This window comes from Gadus chalcogrammus, chromosome 15 (genome assembly GCF_026213295.1).
Source record: "Gadus chalcogrammus isolate NIFS_2021 chromosome 15, NIFS_Gcha_1.0, whole genome shotgun sequence".
Lineage (NCBI taxonomy): Eukaryota > Metazoa > Chordata > Actinopteri > Gadiformes > Gadidae > Gadus > Gadus chalcogrammus.
In genome coordinates, this window is record NC_079426.1 from 5,672,309 (window position 1) to 5,699,188 (window position 26,880).

Here is a 26,880-nt window from a genome sequence, read left to right on the forward strand (position 1 = left end):
CAGAGAGCCTTGTTTACAGTCTTACTCTAATCCTGGTATCTGCGTGTTGCAGACTCTTAATAGGTCATTTTCTCCACCTGTAATGGAAACAGGGCTAGCATGGAATTGGTCGAACATTGGCAGTTAAAGGAACATTGAATAGAAACGGAGTACGGTTTAGATTCACCAGCACATGGTCTCTACAGTCGTTATTGCTGTCAACTGCAAGTGCTCCAAACTCATTGTCCCTCCGGGTCGCCGCCGCCTGGACCAACACTGCCCCCTACCGACGCATCGAGGGAAGTTTGTCGCTCACTGCACCCAGCGCTAGTATTCAAGGTTGGAATTACAGAATTCACAAAACAAATCATAAAATAGTTTTAAATAAGTTAAATGCATACATTTTTTTTAAAAAGAGCTGTTTCACGTCAATACGTGTTCTGCAGATACGTTAAATATTCAGTGAAATATATGGATAGTCGTTTACAGTACTCCAATATGCATTATGCATGGAGGTACATTTCGAATGAGAAAATACGCCTTTTACCGAACATTGTGCCTTGATATGAGGCATAAGTCTATGCAAAATTAAAGCAGTTAGTATATTTCAGTGCCACTAGTTTACTGATGCACCTTTACTGCCCTCTGCTGGCAATTCGTCACCAGGGGTCTGATTTAATGACGTAGGCCCAATTTACATATTACATCCACAAAGTATTTTCCGTGCAAATGCCAAATACGACTGATTCGTTCATCACCACGCCACTTTATGCAATGTCTATAAGAAATTACCAGGTGAATCACAGCTAGCCATGGATAAAGCTAACCTTTTAACTACTGGAGCTTTTATACAAGCATATTTCAATGTCCAGACACACAGGAATCTAGTATAGCCTTAATAAGTGGAAGAAATAGGGGGGGACCACAATCTTTTAGGCAACATCAAGTTTATTTTGTACAAGTTGCAAACTCGATCAACAGTTACCATTTGAGAGCGGTACATAAATGTTACAAAGAGACAATTAAATGCTCAATTAATATTCTGTAAAAAAAACTGAACAAAAGCCTCAACCTATTGGAAACAGGGAAGCCATTGGCTGGGAGAAAGTTGCACTCAAGAATTCAACACGGGCTCCTGCAGCAACATCAACAGCAGCAGGTCACGTTATCCCAGGATAACCGTCACAGAGCCATGTCAAGCAAGCTACATGGAGGGTGTACCTGTCACGCTAAACATCCTCTTCCGAAGAGTCGCTTCAAAGCTCTGAAAATTCAAAAACATAGATAGGATCGTCATTAGTAACATCCTGTAAACCACAGAAAGCTAGAAGTTACAAACAGACAATGTTATTCAAAAGGATTATCATCTTTCCAAGCATTTCCTGGAGTCCAGTTCTTAAGTGGGTGATGTCTTGGAGGTGAAATGGCCGAGAGAAACGGACACATCTCTCGACCTTGGAATTCCAAACGTTCTCTCGCACCCTTTTTTGTCCCGTGGGCCACAAAGGTCCAAGAGGGGTTTTCAAAGATGCGTACACCAGACTTTAAAACAATGCAGGAGGTGAAACTCACCTGGCTCTAGCAAATCATTACCAAGTGTTGGCAAGCGCTGCAGACGACCATGCTAACGTTTCAGCAATCCTGGTTCTCAGTCACCTAGAATGACTGGAAACAAAGTGCAAAACGTGAATTCTCAGTGGCTTGCGGTCACATGCAAGTCATTGTGGGAAAAAAGCTACAATTTCAGTATAGTCTTGATTTGCTTACCTGTTAAGGGATCAGTTTCCATTAAGGCCAGCATCTTCCAAAGACCCAGGCCTCACATTTCTGAAAAAAGCAAAAATTGTCATTAGGAACTTCCTGGACACAATGAATAGCTAATTTAAACTGCGCCAGCATCCAATTGCAGTACACATTATTAATCTCCCTTATCTGAGTAATCCCAACATGGTTTAAGTTCTTAACCAGGTAATGTCCAGGAGGTGAAATGGCCGAAGGCCACTGATCTAGCCCTCTGCCTTGGAATTCCCGATTTTCTCTAGCATCCTTTTTTGTCCCGTTGGTCACAAAGGCCACTGAGGGGTTTTCAAAGATGCGGACCTACACTAACAGTACAGAGAGAGTTCAAGCTAGCCTTCTTGTGTGAAGACGTGTCAGTTTCTCCAACATTAACTGATTCAATTTGTATTCGTCCTTTTTGGTAGGCAGAGCTGGAGGCTGGCTACAGACCCCCACGCCACACGGAGAGGGAGAGAAACTACCAACCGGAGGAAATTCGTGAAGCACTTCCAGTTTAAACTTTTTCAAGATGTTTTGAATGTGACGTTGTCTATTAATCGTGACTGACCCTAATCCTATCAACCAACTAAACTCAATCGGCTTGACCCGATTGAGCTATGACAGTCGCAGGTGACAGACGGCTAACAGTTAGCCGCTAATGTTGGCCTGGCTAAAGCTGGTGCACATTACGGTCCCTATCGTCAATCATGGACATGTTGGGTTTACAGTTAAACTTTCCCTCGTGTAAACAATAGTTGTGGACGCAATTTTATTCAGAACCAGTGTTCAATTCCACACCTAGTTAGGGCTGGATGGACACATGCTCCACGTGGTTAGCCATTAGCATCAAATGCTACAGTAAGCACTTCGCAGTTCGTTATATTTTAACGTGTAAATGATGGCCTCTAAGCTCCAAGTTCACTAACCCATTTCAACAAACCATGGCAATCAATGTTGCAAGATTTACCGCCTTATCCGGCAACACTGATGTTGCTTTTGACGATTACGTTTAGACATTGTCAAACAATTTACGGTCAAGTTCCATTTCCTCTGCCGTTCAGGTCCCTTCGTCGTTCGGTTTCGTGGAGAGGACACTGCAGACAGTGGTCTTCTCTAGTTTTCATTTCTTTAACATAGGAACATTCAAGCATTTCCATTCTACTTCTCAGGTAAAACACACACCTATGAAAGAGAAAGAGCTCGAACTGGAAACGTACTTATACGTAGGCTGAATCTCACGCCCGCCCATTTTCACAACGAGCCAATCAAAATGCAAACACAATGCTGACACGTGGGTGTGTTTAACCAATCAACAGACAGAACACTGACATACTTCTTTGCGACTACACCCACTATGTAAGATTTGAAAACATGTTGAATAGCATTTTACTGCATTGGACCACCAATAATAACCTGACGGATACAATTTAGGGAGGATTTAAGCATTAATCCAAAAACAGGAAGAAACACCAACAAATTCTACCTTAATGAGTAAACTAAATTACCTTAATGAAACGACTTATGTTTGTAATATTGAATATTAAAGGTCGTTTCGGCGATTCTAGGCTGAAACATAAATGATCATATTTAATCTGACCTTTCCTCACGATCCGCTAGCTGTCCCCCCCATAAGCATGGTACTACAAACCACTCAAAACCAAAATAAATAGTATTCCAACCAATCACCGACAATGGGTGGGTGTTGTGGGTTTTTTCACTTGATACATTGCTGATACAACCTTTTAACACTTATATGGTGAATGGGAGCACGATGAGTCGGTTCTATTTCATCCTTACTGACCGTGCTTCAAGCACTGGATTTATCCGTCTCGCGCATGCGCAGTTCGAGTACCTAATATCAACAAAGTCACCTGTGACCCCTGATGAGCTCCGGACAGCCTATATCTTCCGGTGACATCAGAGGATCCGTTCCTGCAGAATCTTCTCACGAGTACACAAGGATTCTGAGTGAGAGCGCTCTGGCGGTCATCCAGGATTCATCGAACCGTAGTTACATACGTAACTATCGTTCTAATTCATCCTTACTGACCGCCAGAGGCGGTGCTACAAGCACTGGATGGCTCATACCAACAAGGTCACGAGGAACTCCAACACCTACCTCATTGAGAGGGAACAGCAGTCGGGCAACAGGACCACGGCCAACGGATGGGGAGTGGCAACGTTCACCCGGTAGAACCTAGAAAAGGTACATGGTGATGTCCATGATGCTGCATCACAGATGTCTTCCAGGGGCACGCCCCGCAGGGCAGCCCATGACGTTGAGACAGCCCTGGTAGTGGCACCTGACCCCAGATGGCAGGGGGTGACCACCTCCTTTATAGGCATGGGTGATGACGTCCACAACCCAATGAGACAATCGCTGCTTGGCGAGAGCACAGCCCCTCCTAGGACCACCATAGCAGAGGAAGAGCTGGTCCGACCGTCTAATGCCTGCGGTCGCAGCTACGTACGCTCTCAGAGCTCGCACAGGACACAGCAGTTTGAACCTGTCCTCCCCTTCCGAGGCGATAAATTGTGCCAGGCGGACAGGTTGGTTGAGGTTTTGAAGATGACAGAACCTTCGGGAGGAAAGCTGGATTCGGCCACAGGGTAACCCCTGAGCCATCCGAGTTCCACCTCAGACATGAGTCACTCACGGACAGAGCATGAAGCTCCCCGACGCGCTTCGCTGACGCGACGGCGAGGAGAAAGGCAGTTTTAGTGGAGACCCACTTCAGCTCCGCCTGAGCCAGGGGTTCAAAAGGAGGCAAGCATAAAGCATCGAGCACCAGGTGCAGATCCCATGCTGGGGCACGCTGTACTCGTGGGGGACGTAACCGCAACGCCCCCTTCAGAAAAAGGGACAACAATCTGTGGCCCCCCACTGTGTCATTATCCACCCGAGCATGTCTTGAGGGGATGGCTGCCACGTATACCCTCAGAGTAGCTGGGGCCCGGCCGCCATCCAGGAGCGACTGGAGGAACTCCAAAATCGTTGGAACTGAACAATGCACAGGGTCCTCAGCCCCGTCTGAACACCATGCCGTAAATAGCTGCCACCTATTCTCATACTGCGCCCGGGTAGAAGGCGCCCTGGCGTTCAGTATGGTATTGCAGACATCGTCTGAGCACTCCGTCAGCAGCGGGTTGGGCCCTGCAGCGGCCAGACCCATAGCTGTAGGCAACGAGGGTCGGGATGCCAGATCTTGCCCTGTAACTGAGACAGGAGATCCGCTGTGGTGAACTGCTGCAGAGCCTGCGCAGCAGTGGAAACCATGCTCATCTAGGATTCATAGAACCGTAGTTACACACGTAACTATCGCTTTACTGAAAGACACAAAAATGCGGAATAATGAAAAAAATAAACATACTTACTGCAGTTTATGCAGTTCATTTCTGGAATAAACCGGCAGGATTATAAACACCTTCATACGCATTGGAGACAGAGACTCTGTACTTCACAAACTATGGCATTTATTTCAAACAGAGGCTTCTGTTTGATTACATTTGTACAATAAATTACACAATGACCATCGTAAGATGAGCCTAATAAATACTACAGAGCTTGGTTTTTCAATGAGCCCCACCTCTTTCTCTTATTCTATGATCCATACCATTTTCCTTACAGGTCTAAAAAGCATCCGCGACAGCCCATGTACATACTGGAAAACGGCCGCCTCCTAAACCACGATTCTTCTGTCAAGCACGAGGCAGCTAACAAAAACAAGATAAAATATAAACAATTCCAAAACATACATTTGTAACAGAAAAAAACAAAAACAACAAACAGAACAATGTAGTTGAAATTACGGAAAGCAACAGGAGAACAAAAAATGATATCAAATAAATCATTTTCTACGAGATAACGAGACTGAGGACGATTGGGTAGGTAGGGGGAGCAGACATGCTTTAACTCTTAGTATTTACACTCAAAACTACAGTTAAAACCGCAAAACTGTCTGTACAGAAAAGTACATGTTATTAACAGTGCAAGATATTAAATAGCTTGACTCAAAACACTCTTCTCAATATACAAATGTATAACAAAAGCATACAATTACAAGTGCCAAACAAAAACATAGCTTCGGGTTATCATACAGTGGGGGTTTATACAGTGGAAACACTGGATATGTCGTCTGAAACACACATCACTTTATGATATAAATGTACATTTACAATACCTTTACCATTAGTCCTATCTCGGCAAAATAAAAATAAACAACTTTTTTGGTAGGCATGAACAAAGGAGGAACAAAATAAAGATGATGTGATTGGGCCTGTCGTTGCTGGGTCTTGATCCAAATTGGATATGGATGCCAATACTACCATTTAATTGATACGGGACTGTTGTAAACACATACTGTGGTTGCCTTTAATTTAATTCATCAGCAACATGTGAGGGCAGTGGATAACAATAATTAACAATTCATTGGGTGATTAAATATGCAAGGAGATTGCAGTTTTCCAGTTAACCTAAAGTATTTCCTTCTTGATTTCATGTTATTGTTGTGCTATGCCAACCCTCGACACCGTTAATCTCGTCCTTCCTTTTTATAAATACATACTTTCTGGACATCACAACATTAAAAAAGTGATTATCCAAGCTACTGCTTGTTGAACTGCAACTGGCAAGAAGGTGAGTGCGAGAGGTGATCCAACACCATACACAAAGAAATCGGACACCACACCTCCGACAAATGAAAATCGGAAGCATCTAATCTGAATTTAATGTGAATGCCGTTTACGTTAATGCGGTTTTTGGAGGAAACAGGAAGTATCTAATCGGAATTAAATGTGAATGCCGTTTACGTTAATGCTGTTTTTGGAGGAAACAGGAAGTAGAATTGTAGTTTGGGGGTGTGGGGGCTTTAAAAGAGACCACAGTGTTCCAGAAAAGGGGAAGGCCAAAGCCCTTGGTGACTCTTTCTAGGCCGCCCGAGCATTCAGTAGTTGATTACCGGTGTTCCAGTATAGTTCAGCTTCATCTCTTACAATCAAACATCTTAAAATTAACGATAGGCTGCGATTTAAAAACCATCCGGTCACTGTCGGGCTCGCGGCTACCCTCACTCCCCCGCGTCCTCAATCACACAATATTCAGTCTTTTTTTTTAATCTTTTTTTATCAGAGGGACATTCTCAGCGACATTTTACATTGTTTGAGAGCAGGACCAGAGAGGAAAAATAAAAAATAAAAAGCGCTGTCCTTTTCCCAAAGTGCCTCCTGCAGAGAAAAAACACAAAAGGCACTACAGTATCATTCCATATTCCCTCCATCCACAGTGGTGTCAGCGGATACACAATGAACTGAAACCCTATCCTTCTCCACGGCCCATTACCTCGATGCAAACACACAGGACGGCGCCTCCAGTAACCGGGGCGACGATCACCACCGCTATAACCCTTTATGGTTGAACCAGCGCATGGAGGCCCTTAGAAATGACAGAGGAGAAACGTGAGGCAGGGTGACACATCGCCGGCGCTGGCAGGCAAGGCTGCCCTGGGCTCCTGCACAGCAGATGGCGAGCACCAGGAGGAGCTGCTCGGTGGAGGAGCCAGGAGGTTGTGGGGGGGGTGGGGGGGGAGGGTGGGGGTGGGGGGGGGGGGGGGGGGTGAGGGTGAGGGGGTGTCACAGGAAGTCAGCCGAACCAAGATACAATATAATCAAATGGAAAGAATTATTGCTTTACGAAACCCCCTCACCGCCCCCCCCTCCAAAAGAAACAATTCTTCATAAATGTTCAATCAATTAAGTGAGAGCGAATCATTTTTTTGTTTTAAAATCTGTGTTTTTTTTTTGGGACAAATTCTTTCCCCCTGACACAATCTTCATAAAAGTGCACTTGAGTGCAGTTAGCTTGCCGAGGAAACAGTTGTCGATAGAAAATAGTGCTTTTTTCGTTCTAGTTAGTTTGTGTTCGATTTGCTTGTTTTTTTTGTCTCTGGTCTGGTTTTGTGCCGCAGCGGTTACAGTATGTTGGTGGTCTTGTCTGTCCTCGTTGGAGAGGAGGGGGGGGGGGGGGGGGGGCTGTGGGAGAGCAAGAGGCCGGGGAAGGGGGTGGAGAGGTCGAAGGGGGGGGAGGTGGAGGAGGTGCAGGTGGTAGTAGCGGAGGAGGCGGAGGAGGAGGTGTTCGCAGTGGAGGAAGAGCAAAAGGTGATGGTAGCGCAGAAGGAGGTGGAAGAGGGGGAGGAGGGGTGGTGGTGGAGGAGGAGGAGGAGAAGGTGGTGGTAGGAGGAGCTGCAGGAGGCGGAGGATAGGGTGGTAGCGGTGGAGGAAGAGGAGAAGGAGGTAGCGTAGAAGGAGGAAGAGGTGGGGGATAGGAGGCGGTAGCGGTGGAGAAGAAGGAGGAGGGGGAAGGTGGAGGAGGGGGTGTTAGCCGTGGAGGAAGAGGAAGAGGAGGAGGAGGAGGAGGTGGTGGTGGAGGAACCGGGGGTGCTGGTTAAGTGCTAAGTGCGGCGGCGGTGGCGGTGAGCCGGTGCGTCCTGTCACCTGCACTCCACGGAAACCCCAGAGTTCTGCGAGGAGGAGGAGGACACGGGCGGGTCGGCCAGCGTGAGCATGACCGCCGCCGTCAGCGAGCTGGAGGACGGCGACGACGACGAGGACGACGACGACGAAGACGCCGCCACCGTGCCTGAGAGGAAACAAGGACAGAGTCACGACGGGGAAAGGGCGACCTTAGCAAACGCTTTTATCACACAGCCACGTTCAGCCGCGGGTCATGCACACGTTCACACGCCGACAGCGGAGTCGACCGCGCAAGGAGACGGCCAGCTCGTCTGGAGCTCGTTAGGGTGAGGTGTCTTAATGAGGGACACTCAGCCGTGGATAAATCGAGCAACCTTCCGGTTACGAGTCAACCCGCTCTACCTCCCGAGCGATGCCAACCCCACTCTCTGGGCAATGCCGGCGAGCGGGTTCACACGCTGTAACCCTGATCAAAGCACGTCCACCACACTGCATGATTAGTACAAGTTTGTTCCTGGTTACGCATCATTAGGCCACCTGTTCTTATATATACACAGGATCTTAATGACCAAACCATTCAAATTAGTATGTTATCATGGACTATCTAAGGCTTACAAGTCAGTACTGTCCTGAGCGTCCCTATGTGGCTTTAGGTTTGAAGGAGGTGGCACTCACTTTCCCGCTCTTTCTTCTTCATGCGCTTCCGGCGGCGGTCGATGGAGGCGACCTCAGACTTGAGGGAGAGGTAGTGGTTCCTGATGTCCTGCAGCTTCTCCTGCAGGAAGGAGATGCGCTCCAGGCTGTTCATCTTCTCCAGGTCCGCTGCGAGAATGAAAGGAGGACACACTCAGTAGTTAGTGATGATGCTGCTGCTGACTCCCGTCTGATACAGAATGGTAGCGGTGAGGAGTTGTGTTCAAAGCGTGCAGCAGGGAAGGTAAAGAGTTGTAGGTTTGCTTCGATAAGAACGAGGTTGTCACCTCAAACAGGCACATCTTTAAAACTTAGTGAATAAATATATCAGCGTATATTCTTGCGCCAGCATCCACATTGCAAAAACCAAGAGGCAATGCATTATTCATCATGAAGTTTTAGGTCATAAACATAAAAAAAAGACTGAGTTACACATCCATCCAGGTGTTTCCTATTATCCCCATATCTCTAAACTAAAACGAAAACTACTCTACGCAATAAAAAACAAATGCAGCCCAAGAGGAGCACTATTATGTTGATCAGTTTAAAAATAAGTTTGAATTCCAAAGAGAACGTATGGGATTATTTGGGTTACAGAAAAGACTACGTTGCTCTGTATATCGAGTGTATAACGCTATAAAAATCACCCCAATCATATACAATGATACATCTTCATAACCCATGCCTCAACTCGTATCACGAAAAGACAAAATCACTATTTTTCTTCCCCCAATGTCATGCAGCCCTAGTTAACGGAAGACTGGAGACAAATGCACCAACAAACCCATCATGGACGTACACATCTGGAAGCTCCACTTGTAGACACGAGGCGAGCGGCCGTGGTGGTCCCGGTGGTGCAGGTGGTCCGGCTCCCCGGGCTTCTGGTACTTATGGCTGGACGGGGGAGTCCTCCCGGGACACTTGGGGGAGACGGCGGCCGCCTTCAGCTCCGGGTGAGCGAGGCTCTTCAGGGCGGGGGGCTTGGACACGCCCTCCGCCAGGGTCTGGTCCTCGCTGTCGCTGCTGTGGGCTGAGGAAGGTGGGGGGGGGGGGGGGGGGGGGCAAAGGTTAAGCGTCGAAGGTCAAGGGTCGGTCCTCACCACAACATGACAATCCCTGACGGGGATAACAAATACCCATGTGGAAAAAAATTCAAACCTACTTGTTTCATGCACTTCTTTTTATACTACACACACTTTCCGATGATCAGCGGATTTCAGTTAATATATTTTCAACCCCAAAAACTTTTGTTCAACGACAAAGACAGAAACAGATTTTGCTGGGACAGCGTTTACTGAAAAGGGCCGCAGCATTCTGTGGAGCTGTAACACTTTAGAACAATAAACGAGCATGCAGGGGAACACTGTGATGAAGGGGTACCGGCACTATGCTGGTTCTTACCTGTTTTCCTGTTCTTCTTGGGAGGCACTCCGAAGCTCTTGCGGTTTATCTTCGGTTTCTTCGCGGGGACCATAACCGGTGCCTCCTTCTGCCGCTTCTGACTCCCAGTCAAACCTAGCGAGACCACGCATGAGAACCCTGGTCAGGGATCAGGTAGCCCTAACACAAACACGCACTGACACACTCGCGGACAGACACACACAGGCAAACACAGACACACACACGCGCACACAAGAACAGACACACACGCACAGACAGACACGCACGCAGACGGAGACACAAGCGCAGGCAGACACACACCCACACACACGCAGACAGACACACACACGCAGACACACACAAGTGAAGACAGACAGACAGACCCACAAGTGCCGACAGACAGATCCACAATCGCAGACAGACAGACAGACACACAATCGCAGACAGACAGACAGACAGACAAACAAGGGCAGACAGACAGACAGACACACAAGCGCAGACAGACAGACAGACAGACAGACAGACAGACAGACATAAAAGCGCAGACACACAGGTGCGCTCCGTACCTTTGGGTTTCTGCTCGCTGTCCTGCTGGCTGCTGCTGCTCAGCTCCAGGCTGCAGTCGCTGTGGCAGGAGGGGCTGGCCTGGAAGGCCTTGGTGGGGGAGCCGGCCCCGTCCTCCTGGGCCAGGTCCTGGAGCTCCCCGCCCAGGCTCTCCACCTCCACCGTGCTGCTGTCCGTCTCGCTGCGCCCCCCTGTCGCCTCCTCCGTGGGCGCGGGCGCCGGTGGCGGCAGAGCAGCGGCGGCGGCGGCGGAGGACTCCGAAGGCAGGGCGGGGTCCTCGGCGGGGGGAGGAGACGGGGCCCGCGCCTGGCCCGGGTCCTCCGACGGAAGGCCCAGGGCCGCCGAGGGGGACTCGGGCGTGGTGGGCGGCGTGTTGAGCACCGAGTCGCTCCCGCTGCTGGGGAACTCCCGCTGCAGTTTGTCGCGGTCCGCGGGCTCCTCCGAGGGCTCGTCCCCGGGGCCGCTGTCTCGCCGCTGCCTCCGCCGCCGCTCCTCCTCCTCCTCCTCCTCGTACTCGTCCTCTTCTCTGGGCTCTTCCTCCGACGGCCGCGTCGGGTCGGGCGGAGGGGGCGGCGAGTTGGCCGCCTCCGTGTCCGAGTCGGAGAACAGCTCCTTCAGCGTCTTCTTGGGCCACTGGGCCTGGATGCTGGACCACACGTCCTTCTGGCCCTTGGTGCGCACGGCCGGCTTCTCCTCCGCGCCCGCCGACGCCTTGGCCCTCTTCTCGGGAATGTCCCAGAAGGCCGTGGGTCGGGCGGCCGCTTTGGTCTTCTCCTTCGTCCCGTTGTACTTCTTGGAGGGCGAGCCTTTGGTCTTCGTCGTCTGGCCGCGCTCGCCGTCCTCCGTGCGCGACTCCGAGTTCCCCGCTCCGTCGTCGTCGGAGCTGCTGTCGGACGAGGCTCGCCTCTCGTCCGCGGCGCAGTCTCCCCCTCTCTCCTCCTTCCTGGGGGAGCCGCCCGGGAGCCAGTCGGCGCTCCGGGTGTTCCTGGTCTTGGCTTTGGTCGGGCTCTTCAGGGATCCCTCCGATTTCCTCTTCCTGGTGGCCTTCTCGCCCTCCGGGTCCGGCTGGCTGCGCCTCTTCCCCTCCTTCCCGTCTGAACCGTCCGGGCTGACGGGGTCGTGGTTCTTCCCGGACAGCGACGGAGGCTTGGCCTCTTCCGACAGACTCCCGGTCTCCCAGCGCTCCGACGGCTTGTGGGGGTCCGACGGGCCTCTCCGCTGGCCCCGGCGGTAGCCTGGCCGGTCGTCTTCGTTCCCCTCGTCTCCCTCCTCGTCCTCCCGCTCGCTGTCGTCTGTCGACCGCTCGGAGGCTGTTGGAAACATGAGGGATGAAACGAGGGGTCACAATGGAAGACAACCTTTTAGTGATCAACTAATGCTTGCTAAGCCCTTTGGGGCTGACTGTGATAAAGGGCTATACAAACAAAATCGAATTAAATTAAACAGTTTGAAACTGCACGAAATTACAAGACAAATACAAGTAGGCTAACGCTTGAATTGTGAGGCAACGTTCGGCTAATCTGCTACAAGTGCGCACGGGAACGGCAGACTCAAGGATGCTGCTGCCTCGCAGGCCATAGAGGATGGAGGTCCATTCTAAAGCCCTGGCCGGAGAGTCTGGACCGGAATGCCGTTGCGCTCACCGTCATCCATCTTGTAAAAGGCATCGGGGCCGGAGCCGGACCGAGGCGAGGGGGGGATGCGGTTGTTGTTGGGGGAGGGGCCCAGGTCCTCTCTCTCCCGGAGCCTCTCCAGTCGGTTGTGGTCCACATCCGATTTGTTCTGTAGGGGATAGCACCGGTCAATGACATGCTGGTGTCAGAGTACGCACAGACACACAGACGGAGGGACGGACAGAGACCGACAGACGGACAGACAGACACACACACACACACACACAACCAGAAAGACAGACAAAAGGACAGACTGACACATCCAAAGAAAAACAGACAGACAAATAGACACACACACACACACACACACACACACATAGACAAAGACACAAAGACAGACGCATACCTTTATTTTTTTGCGATGTTTGATTTTTGGTACATTCTTATTGGCAGGCCGGATAATCTTGTCTGCTTTTACCCACTCATCATATCTAAATGGGAAAAGAAAAAAAAAAAAGGAAGAAAAGAAAGAAAAAAAACACGTCACCATCTTGATACGAAACAAAAACCCAAGAACAAAACCAAAAGACAACCACAGAAGCAGCCACCACACGGTGCCAACACAGAGAGCAGCGCAGCCACCTCCCCCACATCGGACTCCGCCCCGCTGCCGTGACTCAGTGAGCACCGGCAGCAGCGAAGGCCACGGCCGCCGGGGCAGAGAAAAGCAAGCCTTTACGATGACCAAAAGGAAAATACAGAGAATTGTGAGGAACCAACAACCACACACAGTCCAAGAGAAGGCCCCGCCTACGACCGAGAGTGCCACCGTTGTCATGTGAAGGGAATGGGCGTGTCACTGACTGCACACACACGCACACACGCACGCACACAACAGACACAATGCAGAGTACATCCCTCTGAGCTGTAGGAGAGTGCTAGTGGGAGACGCTTCAATATTAAGGCTGTGGCACACACACACACACACACACAGACAGACAGACAGACAGACACACACACAAAACAAAGTTAACGCTAGTCTGGCTAGGAAGCAGGAGAAGCTAAACCCCCGTGTCTTTGGTTCCCTAGCGCTCGTCTTAATGCCGTTAACCCTGAGCCACAGGGGGGTGGGGGGGGGGAAGACAGTTGCGAGGCAGAGGTGAGTGTGGCAACCCTTGGCATGGCCTGTGAGACCGACCGTACATGTTTCATTAACAAATGTATCACACACTGTGTGCATACTCTAAAGTGAAGACTTGAGGGCTCAAGTGGGAGACAGACACCAGGGGTCTCAGTCAGCATAAAACCGAATGAGCTAAAGTGGAGGAACGCTATATCCTTTTTCCGCCACTAGGTGGCTCTGCGTTGCCCCGGATCAGATTGCTGACGTGGGGCACAGGGTGATAGTATCAGTGAGGGAGGGGGTGTAACTGTAACCGAGCTATGGGGGGGGGATACCCACAAAGAGGCGATGACTGCAGCGTTAAAACACTTGTTGTTTTGGTTGGGTGGGGTGGGGGGGGGGGGGGTTGTCTAATAGGGTGAATACAGACGTTAAGGCGATTCTCCCCGTGTGCTGTCTTACCTGATGTTCCAGCCACAGTAGTGCACCAGGTAGAGCACCTCGCCCCCCTCCACGTCTGCCTCTTTCACAGTGGCCTCGTACGTCTTCAGATTGCGGCCTCGCCCATACCTCACCTGCACCTTCATCCCCGGGGGGTAACACTCAAACTCCTCCCCTTCCTCCTCCCCCTCCTGACTGCTGACATCCCTGCAAGAAAGACAGTTCAGCACTTCTCCCGCCCCTGCTAGGCTAAGGCCAAGACCACAGCACACCCCCTGCCCCCCCCTCCCCTACCACCTCCTGCTCCCACCTCCTCCCCCCCCCCCCCACCTCCTCCTTCTCCTCCTACCATCTCCTCCTTCTCCTTCTCCGCTGTCAACTCTTCAGTGATCCCCTCCCCTTCTCTTGATAAACTCCACCTTCTCCTCCGGCTGCTGTTCAATAACTGTAAACAATCCCCCTAACAACCCCCCCCCCCCCCCCCCCACACCCCCTTGACAACACAATACAGTATTAACAGTTTCCTTCTCAGCTAGACATGAATGACTCAAACACTTGAGGGCTCCTCCGCTCCCGCTGTCTGCCATCCGTTACCCTGCGTCTGAGCTACGACCCTCAGCGCCCCGTTACAGGAAGCGCTCCGGTAAACAAACACTTTATTAGCGGAACCGACTAGCTGCACACTCCCCTGACACACACAACAACAAATCAAATTCAATCATATGGTGTGTGAGAATATGAAATGCTGTCTAGAGCTACATCTGCACACACACACACACACACACACACACACACAAAGACACGCAGTGAACACTTTGTGGACTCTCCCGTCTCACACACACACACACACACACCACACACAGACACACGCTTGGGGGGGAGAGGGAGGGAGGCAGCGTGGCCACAAGGTGGAGCTGAAGAGGGGATTGTAGGGGGTGTAGAGAGTTAATCAAAGCCAGGGAGCACGGGCCACGCTTGGATTTGAAAGGCAGACGGGGGGGGGGGGATTCGGTGCCAGGGTCCGGAGAGGACAGAACAGCACAGCACAGCACAGCACAGCACAGCTCAGCTCAGCACAGCTCAGCTCAGCTCAGCACAGCTCGGCAGGCAAGCACAGCAGCGTTAAGCAAGCCTTCAGCGGGAGAGAATGCACAGGGTCGCACGCCGTGCTCCTGACGGCCCCGCCGGCACAACCTCGTAGAACGCAGCGCAAGCACTGCCTGACGCCTCGGCACTCGGTGTACCAGCCCACACGACAGAGGGCTGGCGCCACCTTGTCGTCTCCGAAAGTCAGACAAGCCCCGCTGAATAGCGGCGTTCAAGTGCGTAGAGGATCTCCTCTACTACCAGGGGATGATTAACACAGTGACCTAGGGAAAGTGTTGAGCCGGCACATTACCGCACACAGTATGTATCGAGATCAGAGCCAGGCTGTGTTGTAAGGAGCGGTTCCCCTGCCAACGTTATACAGCAACGGATCCAAGTCCCTTGCCATGAACAATCGGCATGTTGTTTCTGCTGAACCCGAGTTGTACCAGTGAACACTAGCGCATGGAAGACAAGAGATCTAGTAAAATACCAACACAGTCACAAGACTTAGCCGATCAAAGCTATTACGTTGGTAAATGTTCCTGAGGAATTTATCAGTTATTCTCATGAATCAAAAGTCGATTAATCTCAGTCGTTTTATGATTGGAAACCGTCCAGCATGGTGTGTCTCTTGGGCATGCAACATCATCACATTTGGAAAGGCAAATCTAGCGTTTAAAGAAAGGAAACACAGCATAAGGGTGATTAACATCGCCTTCGACACACACGCACGCACACCCACATGCCTTTTGTACAGTAAAGAACAGCCTCTTCTGCAATTACACAAACACTGCCAGCCCCCAGCCACTTCAGCCTGTTTAGTGAATGATCAACGGATCCCTTGCCTTCCATTCATGAAAAGCTGCTCCTTTAAGACCAATACCAAAACTCCTCTACAATCTACACACAGCTTGGCTTCTCCAGACCTCCTGCAGTGGTACACTCACTACTGCTGGAGACACTACTGATTGTGAAAGATGATCATCTTCCCAAAGCCAGGGTCAATTCACAAACAAAAGCAACTTTTGCCCTGCATCCTAAAAGCAAGGGCGTTTTCAAAAGCACCAAGCGCCACATTTGATACGACAGTCTCATCCCGATGCGTCCATGACAAAGATTATGTTCGAAGTAACACATCACACAGTTACACATCAATGTTCACAAAAATAGATACAAGCAAGAGCCAGACAGACATGAAAAGAAAGAGAGAGAGAGTGAGAGTGAGAGTGAGAGAGAAACAGAGACAGACAGAGCCTCAGAGACAGACAGAGCCTCAGAGACAGACATAGACAGACCGAGAGAGATAGACACAGAGACAGAGAGAAACACATTCACATAGCGGTGCTACAGAGCCCAAACCATCAAGAGCAGGGCTAGGCCTCAGTGGCCGCGTGTAGAGCTGAACGATGCCAATGTCAAACAATAGAATCCGAGCCGTACAGAGGAAGGCAGAGACAGACGGACCAAGACAGCGTGAGAGAGCGAGAGCGCGAGAGAGGAAGAGAGAGACTACTAAGAAGGAAAACCACACGAGGAAGTAGCGACGGGAGGATTCAGAGCTTTCCACAGGCTGCAGCGTCCTGAAGCGTACCGAGCTGTTAGGGACTAGGGTACGGACACTGGGGGGTGGGGGGTGGGGGGGTGAGAGCATGGTGTTAGAGGACTGGGACAGGGCAGCTCAGGCAGAGGAAGGGCGATCCTGGCTCTCTGCTGAGGGTGGGTGGCAAAGCAGCGGGGGCAAAAGGTCAACCTCAGAGCTCCTCAGCTTCCAGGCATGTGTCTGTGATGCAGACTGTATGAACCAGTCTGGTCTCATTGGATATGTGTTTGAGTCCAGGGTGCGTGTAAACAATGACGTATTTAAATACCATTAGGATTTAAACAATGGTATGCAGTGAGACGAAATGTAAAAGGTGACCAAACAGAATTTCCGGAAAAAATAAATAAAAGGACATTACAGTATTCCAGCGATAATCCGATAAAAAAAGTTTTTTATTCTTTATCTTAACTTTTTTTAACAATCCTTGCCAAACGTTATCAGTTCAAACTGGAGCAACAGCTAATTGAGAACCGAATTGCACATTACTTTGTGTTTGAGTTTGAGACAACAAACACGTCGGGAATGCCTTTAATCTGTGAGCTCCTCATGGACCAAAGGAAGTCCTCCCCGATGACTTAAGAGCACCTCTGGGATGGATTTACTACCACAAATTGATTGCCTCACATCGGGTCAGAGGTCTAAATGGTCTCTATGAATACCCTGCATCATAGAGGAGTCCATAGCGTGTGTCTGTGTGTTTCTATGCATGTGTGTACGTGTGTGCGTGTGTGTGTGTGTGTGCGTTTTCCGGCAGCTCTAGATCACATTACCTCCACCTGTTGTAAGAGGAACCGCGGCGTTCGGGACCTACCCAGTATTCTCCTTGTGTCCCTGCTGCTCTGCGGGCTCCAGCTTCACGCTGACCTCCCCCTCCGACCGCGCCCCCGACGGGCCCTCCTCCGCGTCTCCCAGACGCGACTCTTGCTCATCTTCGTCTTCATTGTCGTCACCGTCGTCGTCGTCCTCGGCCGCGGCGTCGTTGGTGTCCACGGTGGCGTTCCCCAGGGACTTCCGCTCCGTCTTCGTCGACTCCGGCTCCGTTTTGTACCGGCCCGACTCAGACTTCTCCTCCTGCGGGACCAGGGGTTCTTGTCACATGTGTATTGTACCTCCCACAATGCATCTCTATGAGACACAAACACTGAGTGGCAGTACAGTAGCCTTCCTTAAATGGTAAATGGACTGCATTTACCATTGTGGCCACTCAAATCGCTTTACAATATTGCATAACATTCACCCATTCACACAACGACGGCGCTCGTCAGGAGCGTCACCTTACCCTAACCGCTCGTCAGGAGCGGTTAGGGTAAGGTGTCTTGCTCAGGGACACCGCGACACACGCACGAGTGGACAGGGAAGCGAATGTAATATAATGACAACAGAGCATCTCTGATCGGGCGTTTCTTAGGGAAGAACCAGGGGGGACGAGACAGGTGGATGAAGGTTGGCGGCCTACCGCGACATGGTTCCTAGTTTGTATAACATTAAGCCTTACCTTGCAGGGGGCGGGCTGCGGGCCCCTGGACTCCTGCTCGGGCGTGGGCTCCTTCACGGGGCTGGAGGCCAGGGGGGCGGCGGGCCCCGCCTCTGCCTCCGTCTTGCCCTCCGCCTTGGGCTGCTTCAGGGGCAGGTCCATGCGGAAGGTGATAGCGGTGGAGGTGCAGTACTCCTCGAACCCGTTCAGGTATCTGCACAGGAGCACATGCGGCGTGTCTCAACCAATCCCTACGGGCACCACTCAGTCCTTCACTCATGGCTTTCGCTTGTGTGACGTTGTGCAGGTGTATGCCAACAGACTATCTGCTGTGGGTGGTGTTTAGGGTTGCCGCAGTGTGGACATTTTCACACCGAGTAATACGCTTGTGTCAACACCGGTATTACAGGTATAAACGGTATTAACTTTGAAACTATAGGTCAACCGCCATCTTCTCTGTCAACTCTCCTCTCACACTCGGTGACAGCGGCTGGCAGCGCGCCAATTCTCGGCGTCTTATAACGTTCTATATATAGATAGATAGATAGATTGATAAATACTTTAATAATCCCAGAGGGAAATTATTTATATTATTATATATTATTTATATATAGGATAATATAATTTTATATATCATAATATCACGGCCAAAAGCTCTGTGCACCTCCGGATGGCCGTAGCGCGGGGAGCTCACTTAGGGATTGGGCTCCGCGGGGTTTGTTTACCGGCATTGCTATGGTTACCGGTCTTGTAAGCAAGCACGTCAATTCTCGGCGCGACAATTCTCCCGCACAGAGCAGAACTGTGGCCTATTCTACACATTTTAATTTTCTTAATTATAATTATATTAGTCATTTTTACTGAATGTTTTTTAGTACAAAAAAAAAAAGAACAACGGTGGCCTCAACAACGGTAACACCGGTAATACCGTCTACCACGGCAACCCTAGTGGTGTTCATAAAATAAGTAGTCGATATATACGAGCGAGAGCCAGACAGATACACCGATAGAGAGACAGACAGAGACAGAGCGAGACAGAAAGATAGAGAGCGAAAGACACCGACAAGGCTTGTGTGACAGCGTGCAGCTGTATGCCAACAGATTATCTGGTGGTGTCACTAAAGAAAGTGGATGCTGCTCGACCAATGCTTACTTGCGGTAGGCGCATTTGACGTTGTAGCCTGCGGCCGAGTTCAGCACAGGGATGCCCAGATCCTGATAGACCTGCTTCCAGACCGAGCCGCTCTCAATCTGTACAGACAGAAGGAGGGGGAAGGCTTAATACACTCTGAATCGGCATTAATAGCAAAAGGGGTTGGCAGGGGAGAAATGGGGAAAGCTGAACAGATGTGGAGGAGAAGCGGGACTCACGCTGTCGAAGCCTCCCAGTTTGTGCACCAGTCGGTAGAGCTTGAAGAGGTTCAGGTTTCTGTAGCCCAGGACAGGCCTCTTGTTGATGGGCGTTCCTGAGGTGGGTATAGCCATAGGCAGGGTTTAGATGAAGCTACAGTGCTTCCTCCATGTATATATAAACTATAGGGCTTGTACGCCACAATGCATCATGCAATTTTTTGTCCATTTTGTGATGCCGAGAGAGTGAGAGCGAGAGATCTGTAAATCCTGAATAAACTTGAATATACCGTAACCGAGGTCAATCTATCTTTGTTTTGCAATAGCATGAAAAAAACGAGGTCTAAACACAACATTGTCTCCCCATAATGACAATTTCACGTTTCAGAATCTCATTTCACGATAAATTGTGCTCCTTTAAATTCCCGTGCTCCTATGCTTTCCAAAAAAGGAGGCGGTCACGATACACGTTACTCCACTAGGAACGGCCGTAACAGTACTAGAGTACTCGTACGCCCCGCGCCTCAGTGACCCATCAGCGCTGGCCTGTCTGCCCTCACCTCGGTCCTCCATGAACTTGTAGAGCTGCTGCAGGAAGTTCTCCCTCTCCCCAGGGAACGGCTCCACTTCCTCCTGCACAAAGGAACACAAAGTCAAATAAAAACAAACACACTGTAGAATGCCGGGGGGGGGGGGAGGCTGTAGGGTCTGATGAACCAACCTCCTCCTCCTCACTGCTGGCGTCCTCCTCCTGCTCCTCCTCCTCCTCCTCGTCCTCCTCGTCTTCGCTGCTGGAGCTCTCTTCCTTCACCTCCGTCCGCCAGGAGCTGGGCACCACCTGCCGCCGCTGGAACTCCAGCGCCGCGTCCAGTGCTGTGGGGGGGGACACCACACACCGAGCCGTCTCACTCAGGTCCTCGGAGGAAGCGTTGCTTCAGCACAACGGCTGCCGGGGACGGTAGCCTGGCAACAGCGCTTATGTAACCACAACAAGTGTGGGATTCGTTGCCCTGTTTTTTTTGTTTGGTTTTCTTTCTCCTCCCGAGTTAAAGCGACCGGCTTCTTGGGCACTTAAACAGCGCGGGTGGGTGGGCGGGTGGGGTATAGTGGGTGGGGGTGGCGCCAATAGGCTAGTCCCGGTGTCTTTGTTTGATAGTTGACCCGTGTTATGAGCCATGGCATGGCTTGTGTTCTTAGATGAAGAATAAAACGGCTAATTGCATCAGCACTCTGATTAAACTGATTCAATCCATCCATAATTATTTTGTTTAAGCATGCATGAAATAAGATTTAACCCAGCCACAGAAAACGTGATATTATTAACACGAGATTAACGTTGATGAAGAAAACACTAGACGGGTGGTGGTACTGTAGATGCAAAGCCCAGGTGTAAAAAATATCTAAAAACTTTTAAGAAAACAAAAAGGGCAAAACTTTGTAGTCCCTCTGTGGAAAAGTTAAGCGACTATCTGGGGAAATGTTCACTTGGAGAAAAACAAAATGTTTTAATTGCAAATGAAAGACGCCTTGAGGCACTGCTTCCCCTGACAATTGGCCAACCAATCCAACCCCATTTCTAAAGGCATTATAAATAATAATATACATATATTACATAAGCGTTACAGGGACATCCTGACATAATGCATGCATGGCTTGGCTACCATGTTAAATTTGATATTAAAAGTACCAAAAGCCTGCTTAAAGGGAAGGTTTTGCTGCATGAACAGCCTCCTTCTTTCTGCACTATCAAGTAATTTAGCAGAAGTGTTAATAGGGGTCAGGCCTGAGACCAAGGACACCTCCGAGTAGAATGCTGATGTGAAAGCATTAAGCTGTCTCCATATAGCTCAGGTTTGACGATCCCAACTAGACTACATAATGATCTCTTAGAAACAGCCACAACAAACCACTGTTGTTTGAGACAGGTTGACCTTATGCAGCTGCCAGCAGTCTTTCTCAATGGATGGCGAACCTAAGTTGCATTCATATGTAAATGTAGGCTGTACAAATCCATCAGAGGAAGGTTTCCGCCCATGATAAACATTTCACTGACGTCTAACAGGTCACACTACCTGTTGGTTCGCATGATGTCAGCTTAATGCTTAATGTCTTGTTGTCTTGTTAATGTTAATTTTCTATCACCGATGTCTCTAGATAGTAATGGCCATTGATCAGCATTGAAGATACAAGGAAGAGTCACAAAGCATGCACGATGAATGAATAATTTCTTCAAAGTTTTCAAAAACAATATACACCAGCAGGGGGCGATCAATAGGTTTCTTCATAGACTACCATTATAAGCTGAGGCAGGGAAACACTATATTTAAAATTACTGTTTTTTGTTACTGGACAAATATTTACCATTGTTTGTTGCATAGCAACAAACAATACTCATTTAATTTAAGCTATTACAATTTTTATAAAAACATTTTTATTTCAAACATCCATATGTTGATGTTTAATACCTTGACAGTTGACAGTGAATATAAAATGTTTAAATCATTGGCAATGCAGGACAATCTGCTACTTTGATATATTTAAAAGGAGAATTATAGAGCGTTGTGTTCATTTATTGACTCAATGTGTACTTAATGTAGGTAATGTAATATGTATCATGAAAAACATCAAAAGCTTCCGTTCATTTGGGCGTTACATGGGTATTACGGCTGACACAAAAAAGTTGTTTCTACGGGCGTTTTCATTTCGATTTTACCCACAATCCCCCAGGTCATTCCAGGGAACATTCCGGGGCCTATGATTCTCGTTCACAAACATTGGATTCAAATGCAGACAATGGAAACACATGGAGCCACTGAGTCTTGTTTTACGGAGGACTTCTGTTTCCTTGTAATTGGTTTAGGGAGCTTGTTTTCTATTGGAATGAGGCCAACACGAGAACCGGGGTACACACGAGCACAGTGCCAGGAGAACACTCACCTGGTTTGAGCCCCGCGTCAGCCTTCGGGGGAGAGTCACAATTCATCTCCCGCACGTCCTTCCGTAACACCATGCAACTGCAACACACACACAAAGAAGAATTATACGTGTGCACACGCTCACATAGATGTAACCTAATAGACCTTGAGGTAACCAAGGCTGCTTTCAGATGAACAGAATAATCACACAAGCTCTCACACACACACACACACACACACACACACACACACACACACACACACACACACACACACACACACACACACACACACACACACACACACACACACACACACACACACACACACACACACAGTGAACAAGGTTGCTTAATAAATGGGGCCTGTCGATCCTCAGGCCTGCATTTGTTACTTCCTGGACCTGACTCTAGATAACGGCATCATTCGGTTTGAACATCTGAATTAAACTGAATCCACCAGCATCATCATGCCTCTTCGAGAGCCCATTACGGTTGTAGCACGCTGCCGCGTCGGCGCATTCTGACCACACACACAATATGGCTTTCTTTGTGATACCAAACTGTGAGCTCCATGAAAGGACTTGTTCAAAGAAAGAGGCGGGTAACAGCTTGCGGGCCGCCCGGCCTCTACACACGGGTCCGGCCGGCGAGCCCTCTCCAGACAGATGGCTCCAACGCTTCCTCATCACGCTCCCTCCGAACCCAGCGAGAACAACAAATTCCCCCCCCATCTGTCTCTAGGCAGCAGCGGTGTGTGGCAACCAGCAATGAGGCGGAGGTTCGGTGACGGGGATGATCGCTAAATGAAGAAATGCGTTTAGACGTCTCAAGGGCAGGTGACTTCTTCTTGCGATGACTATCAGGAATACTAGCCATAGGGAGAAACCATTCACCCCCCCCCCCCCCAACAAACACACACACACACACACATCCCCGGCTAACATCCCCAGCAATCAGACAGCTGTCACAGCGTTCATTAGGTTCTCCCCCTCGAGGTGTCTCCAGAACGAGACCCACCGCAGGTCCTAGTCTGACAGTATCATGAGCGTCATCTCTGAGGGGCCGCGGTGCGTGGTTTCATAAGTGCCACGGAGAGTGACATCCCTGGTCTTAAGCAAACAGTCGCCACTAATGACCAGGATTAACATCTTGTAATTATAACAGTGGCCGAGTGCTGCGCGGCCCAAGTTAATACCCAAAACACATTCCTCTTTCTATTCTCTGCTGCTGGAATCGGCTTTCTTTCATTCTTTTTTTAAAAAGCAGTTTAGAAGAACCCCAGCCCAGTAGAAGACTCATCATAATATTTCACACATCAGACAGTAATGTTGTGCTGCAACTAATCAACAAGGCTATATATTTGGCCTGCGGGAGCTTCGTTTTACAGCTAAGCTTGTAAAAGCAAGATCTTATAGGCTGTGCTTTTGCCCGTCTCTACCTATTCAATGTCATTGCTAGATGAAATAAGCCACAAACCTCTTTGTCAATACTCCAGAGTAAGGCGATAAATATCATTAACAATCCAACACTGATTTGCTGGAGTCCTCATGTGTTTCCAAAGTATCTCCAGTTTCAGCCAACTATTCTATTTCCAGCCCTGCTGATCACGAACGCGTTACAATCAGCACCGAAAACAATTACCGTCATCCCACCACATCAGCAAATCATTATGTTCAAGTTTCAGTTTCACATATGTGGTTGATAATAATATCCGTTGAACAGAAATCCAGATATGTTTCCTTCAGATTTGGAAGTTATAGTTATTCCAACTAAAATTGTACACAGTACACAGACTGCGTTTACACAGGTTCATATAATCACTTGGCTTGCTCCAGATAATCCTGGTTAAGTGTTAAGACATTGATTACAGGGGCAGTAGCGGTTGAAACCAACGGCTGGTGTTTTCTGCATCAGAGCAGAAATGGATTGTGGCAATCGTTGGATTTGTACCATTTTATATTTGCTGTGGGCTCCATAGTAATTCATGACCCACAAATAAGGAAGTAAGCCATTCTATCTTTACTCCACAAGCAGTAGTTGAAGATCAGTGGAAATTCACAGGGGGCCGTCGAGAAATATAAACAATTGTAAAATATATCAAATATAATCTAAACGGCGTTAACAGACTTCTACGACGACCAGGAAAATGATTTTGCTCGCTGCTTGTGAAGTAGATCGGCCCTGCAGGATGAAACCTGCCTTCCTAACAAATGTCTGCCGGGCCCCATTGTCTCCAACAGGAAGCTGCCGGCAGGATCAACCGCAATCACAACAGCTAACAAGTGGGAGCAATCACACAGCGCCGCGACTCAGGAAGGGGCTTATGTAACGGACTTCTGCTCAAAGGAACCACAGCGTCTGAACCCTAAGTGTTTTAAAGGAGCCATCACTCACTGAGATAAAGTACGCTCATGAAAAAAGATGATGAGGTGCAGTCGGGGTGTGGGGAAAAGAAACAGACAGAATTTACTCCTGGACTGTAAACTCTGCATGCCTGTCACTGAAAATTGTCAATAAATTGTGCAAAGCAGAGGAGCCTGTGGGGCTGTCAGAACGCCAAGCGCTGGATTAATGTGCTCCCGGGTCTAAATCAAATAATGATCTGTATCAATTGGTGGAGGATCGGGTTTGGAAAAATGCAATAAATGAAGGCACTGTTTCCAGTTCTGAGAAATCCCCAAATAGTACTTTCACTTATTAATATTTAAGGTTTAAAGATAAAGCAGGATGTCAGATGATTTTCCAGAAGGGACTAATCTGTTGCTGAAGCTACAAAACGAATACCAATCTCCCAATAGTAAATTCAACCCAAGTGTGAGATCAACAACACTATAAACAAAACCAATCCCGAACTCTATTCCTCATCCTAATACGCGTGTTTATATCTGCCAAACGACTTTGGATGTTTACTGGTGTCACCGTCATAACAACACTTAAGCAAAGCAGCGCAGGTCAATTAAGTCAAACAAGCAACTTCAACGTCCCAAAGTGGTCATACAAGTGCCACAAACACTTAACAGGGCTAGTAAAAACATCTATATTTCAATGGAACCTGAGCTCCTTTAAAAAGGCAGTTTGCGCTGCCTTGATCACCTCTAGGCCTGCTTCAACAATCAATGCGTCTTCCACTCAGTGTGCGACCGGGCCACATATAGTATCATCCTAGACATAGAGGCGGAGAACAACTCCTATTCAAACTAATCCACGCAGCGCCATCTTAAGAACCTTGAAAAGTTAAAGAAAAAATGAAATGCCGCAGTCGAAAGGAAAACAAGTCAAAGGGCACTTCTTTATTTGGCTCTCTCTTTCTACCAACAGGATAAAAAAAAGAGTAGAAAATAAATAAATAAACCGATCCTCTCTTATCTCAGTCCAGAGGACGCCAGAGCCATTTCGAAAAGTAAAAGGTTTAAAATATGACATACAACCCTGCATCTCAACACACACACACACACACACACACACACACACACACACACACACACACACACACACACACACACACACACACACACACACACACACACACACACACACACACACACACACACACACACACGGCTGCAGTTTCCATCGTGTCAAATTATCTTCCTCTGCCTTATCACTCCCGTCTGGCCCCTTCCCTGCCGGCCCTCAGCCGGGACTAATAACGCCCGTGTTCAGTCAGCCGCCGGCCCCTCGGATAGGTCAGTGGTTTCCATGCCGCTGCATGGGTATCCAGCCAAGGCCAAACATAAACAAACCGCAGTGAACTTCGGGCGGGGCCCCCGAGAGCAGGAAGCCACGTATTGCCAGGCCGTGGTTTCGTTACCCATCCTATCCGCGTGTGCACGCTGGTGGACTTCAGTTCATAAACCAGGAGTGAGTCGGTGCACCGTGGGAACACCCATTACTCCTCTCCATGCCGGAGACTCTGCAACGCTGACCTCCAGGTGACGTCTCACTGAGAACTAATGGAGGGCCAGAGGCCGGTTAACCCCTTCCGCTCAGTGACAGACGGACGCAGAGAGCCCTCCTCTCTCACACACTAGCGGGGGCGAGACGTGGGGCAGGCTGCTCAGAGGGCTTTACGGCTGGACCACGTCTCCTCCCAGAAACTCCTTCAGGGTTCACCCGATCACAGAGCTACACACCACACTTTGTGGAGCAACATATTGATTTAACAGGTCGAGGCAGAACGACGGCAAAAACAACAACAGTGTACCCGCGTTCAAGGGCTGTACAAGTGTCGAATAATGGCTCTCTGACGCACACATTGCAAACACGCAAACGATGGGATACAAGGGCAATTGCTGCAGTCCAGCTTCACATTGTTGTGCCATTTATTTTTTTATTAGGAATAATAAAACTAATTTTATTAGTGCACACACACACACACACACACACACACACACACACACACACACACAC

At 49.2% G+C, this 26,880-nt stretch overlaps 1 protein-coding gene, 1 long non-coding RNA gene and 2 other non-coding genes across 6 annotated transcripts in view; all 4 read right to left on the reverse strand.

Moving 5' to 3' along the window:
* Positions 1 to 898: 898 nt before the first annotated feature.
* LOC130405140 (uncharacterized) lies at positions 899 to 2,958 on the reverse strand. Its single transcript, XR_008904303.1, has 4 exons — positions 2,791 to 2,958; positions 1,747 to 1,806; positions 1,552 to 1,644; positions 899 to 1,243 (listed from the first exon to the last, which is right to left on the reverse strand). It is a non-coding gene; the product is annotated as an uncharacterized LOC130405140 (long non-coding RNA).
* On the reverse strand, positions 1,385 to 1,513 carry LOC130405266 (small nucleolar RNA SNORA14). The gene has a single exon (XR_008904328.1). It is a non-coding gene; the product is annotated as a small nucleolar RNA SNORA14 (small nucleolar RNA).
* Positions 1,949 to 2,077, reverse strand: LOC130405267 (small nucleolar RNA SNORA14). The gene has a single exon (XR_008904329.1). It is a non-coding gene; the product is annotated as a small nucleolar RNA SNORA14 (small nucleolar RNA).
* A 1,196-nt stretch (positions 2,959 to 4,154) lies between the features above and the next one.
* arid4b (AT-rich interaction domain 4B) overlaps positions 4,155 to 26,880 on the reverse strand; it is a 46,935-nt gene continuing 24,209 nt past the window's right edge. Inside the window, exons 10-26 of one of the 3 annotated variants that reach the window (XM_056608742.1) lie at positions 22,491 to 22,567; positions 20,275 to 20,426; positions 20,114 to 20,186; positions 19,575 to 19,669; positions 19,357 to 19,454; positions 18,225 to 18,417; positions 17,541 to 17,800; positions 14,062 to 14,247; positions 12,883 to 12,967; positions 12,507 to 12,645; positions 10,866 to 12,173; positions 10,321 to 10,434; positions 9,719 to 9,949; positions 8,902 to 9,048; positions 8,248 to 8,392; positions 7,097 to 7,189; positions 4,155 to 6,981 (exon numbers count right to left, since the gene is read on the reverse strand). In XM_056608742.1, the coding sequence (XP_056464717.1) occupies positions 7,153 to 7,189; positions 8,248 to 8,392; positions 8,902 to 9,048; positions 9,719 to 9,949; positions 10,321 to 10,434; positions 10,866 to 12,173; positions 12,507 to 12,645; positions 12,883 to 12,967; positions 14,062 to 14,247; positions 17,541 to 17,800; positions 18,225 to 18,417; positions 19,357 to 19,454; positions 19,575 to 19,669; positions 20,114 to 20,186; positions 20,275 to 20,426; positions 22,491 to 22,567 (3,340 nt within the window). In that variant the 3' untranslated portion in view covers positions 4,155 to 6,981; positions 7,097 to 7,152. Of the gene's footprint in view, positions 7,190 to 8,243; positions 8,393 to 8,901; positions 9,049 to 9,703; positions 9,950 to 10,320; positions 10,435 to 10,865; positions 12,174 to 12,506; positions 12,646 to 12,882; positions 12,968 to 14,061; positions 14,248 to 17,540; positions 17,801 to 18,224; positions 18,418 to 19,356; positions 19,455 to 19,574; positions 19,670 to 20,113; positions 20,187 to 20,274; positions 20,427 to 22,490; positions 22,568 to 26,880 lie in introns of those variants that run through there. The other 2 variants (XM_056608741.1, XM_056608743.1) reach the window with 2 other exon arrangements.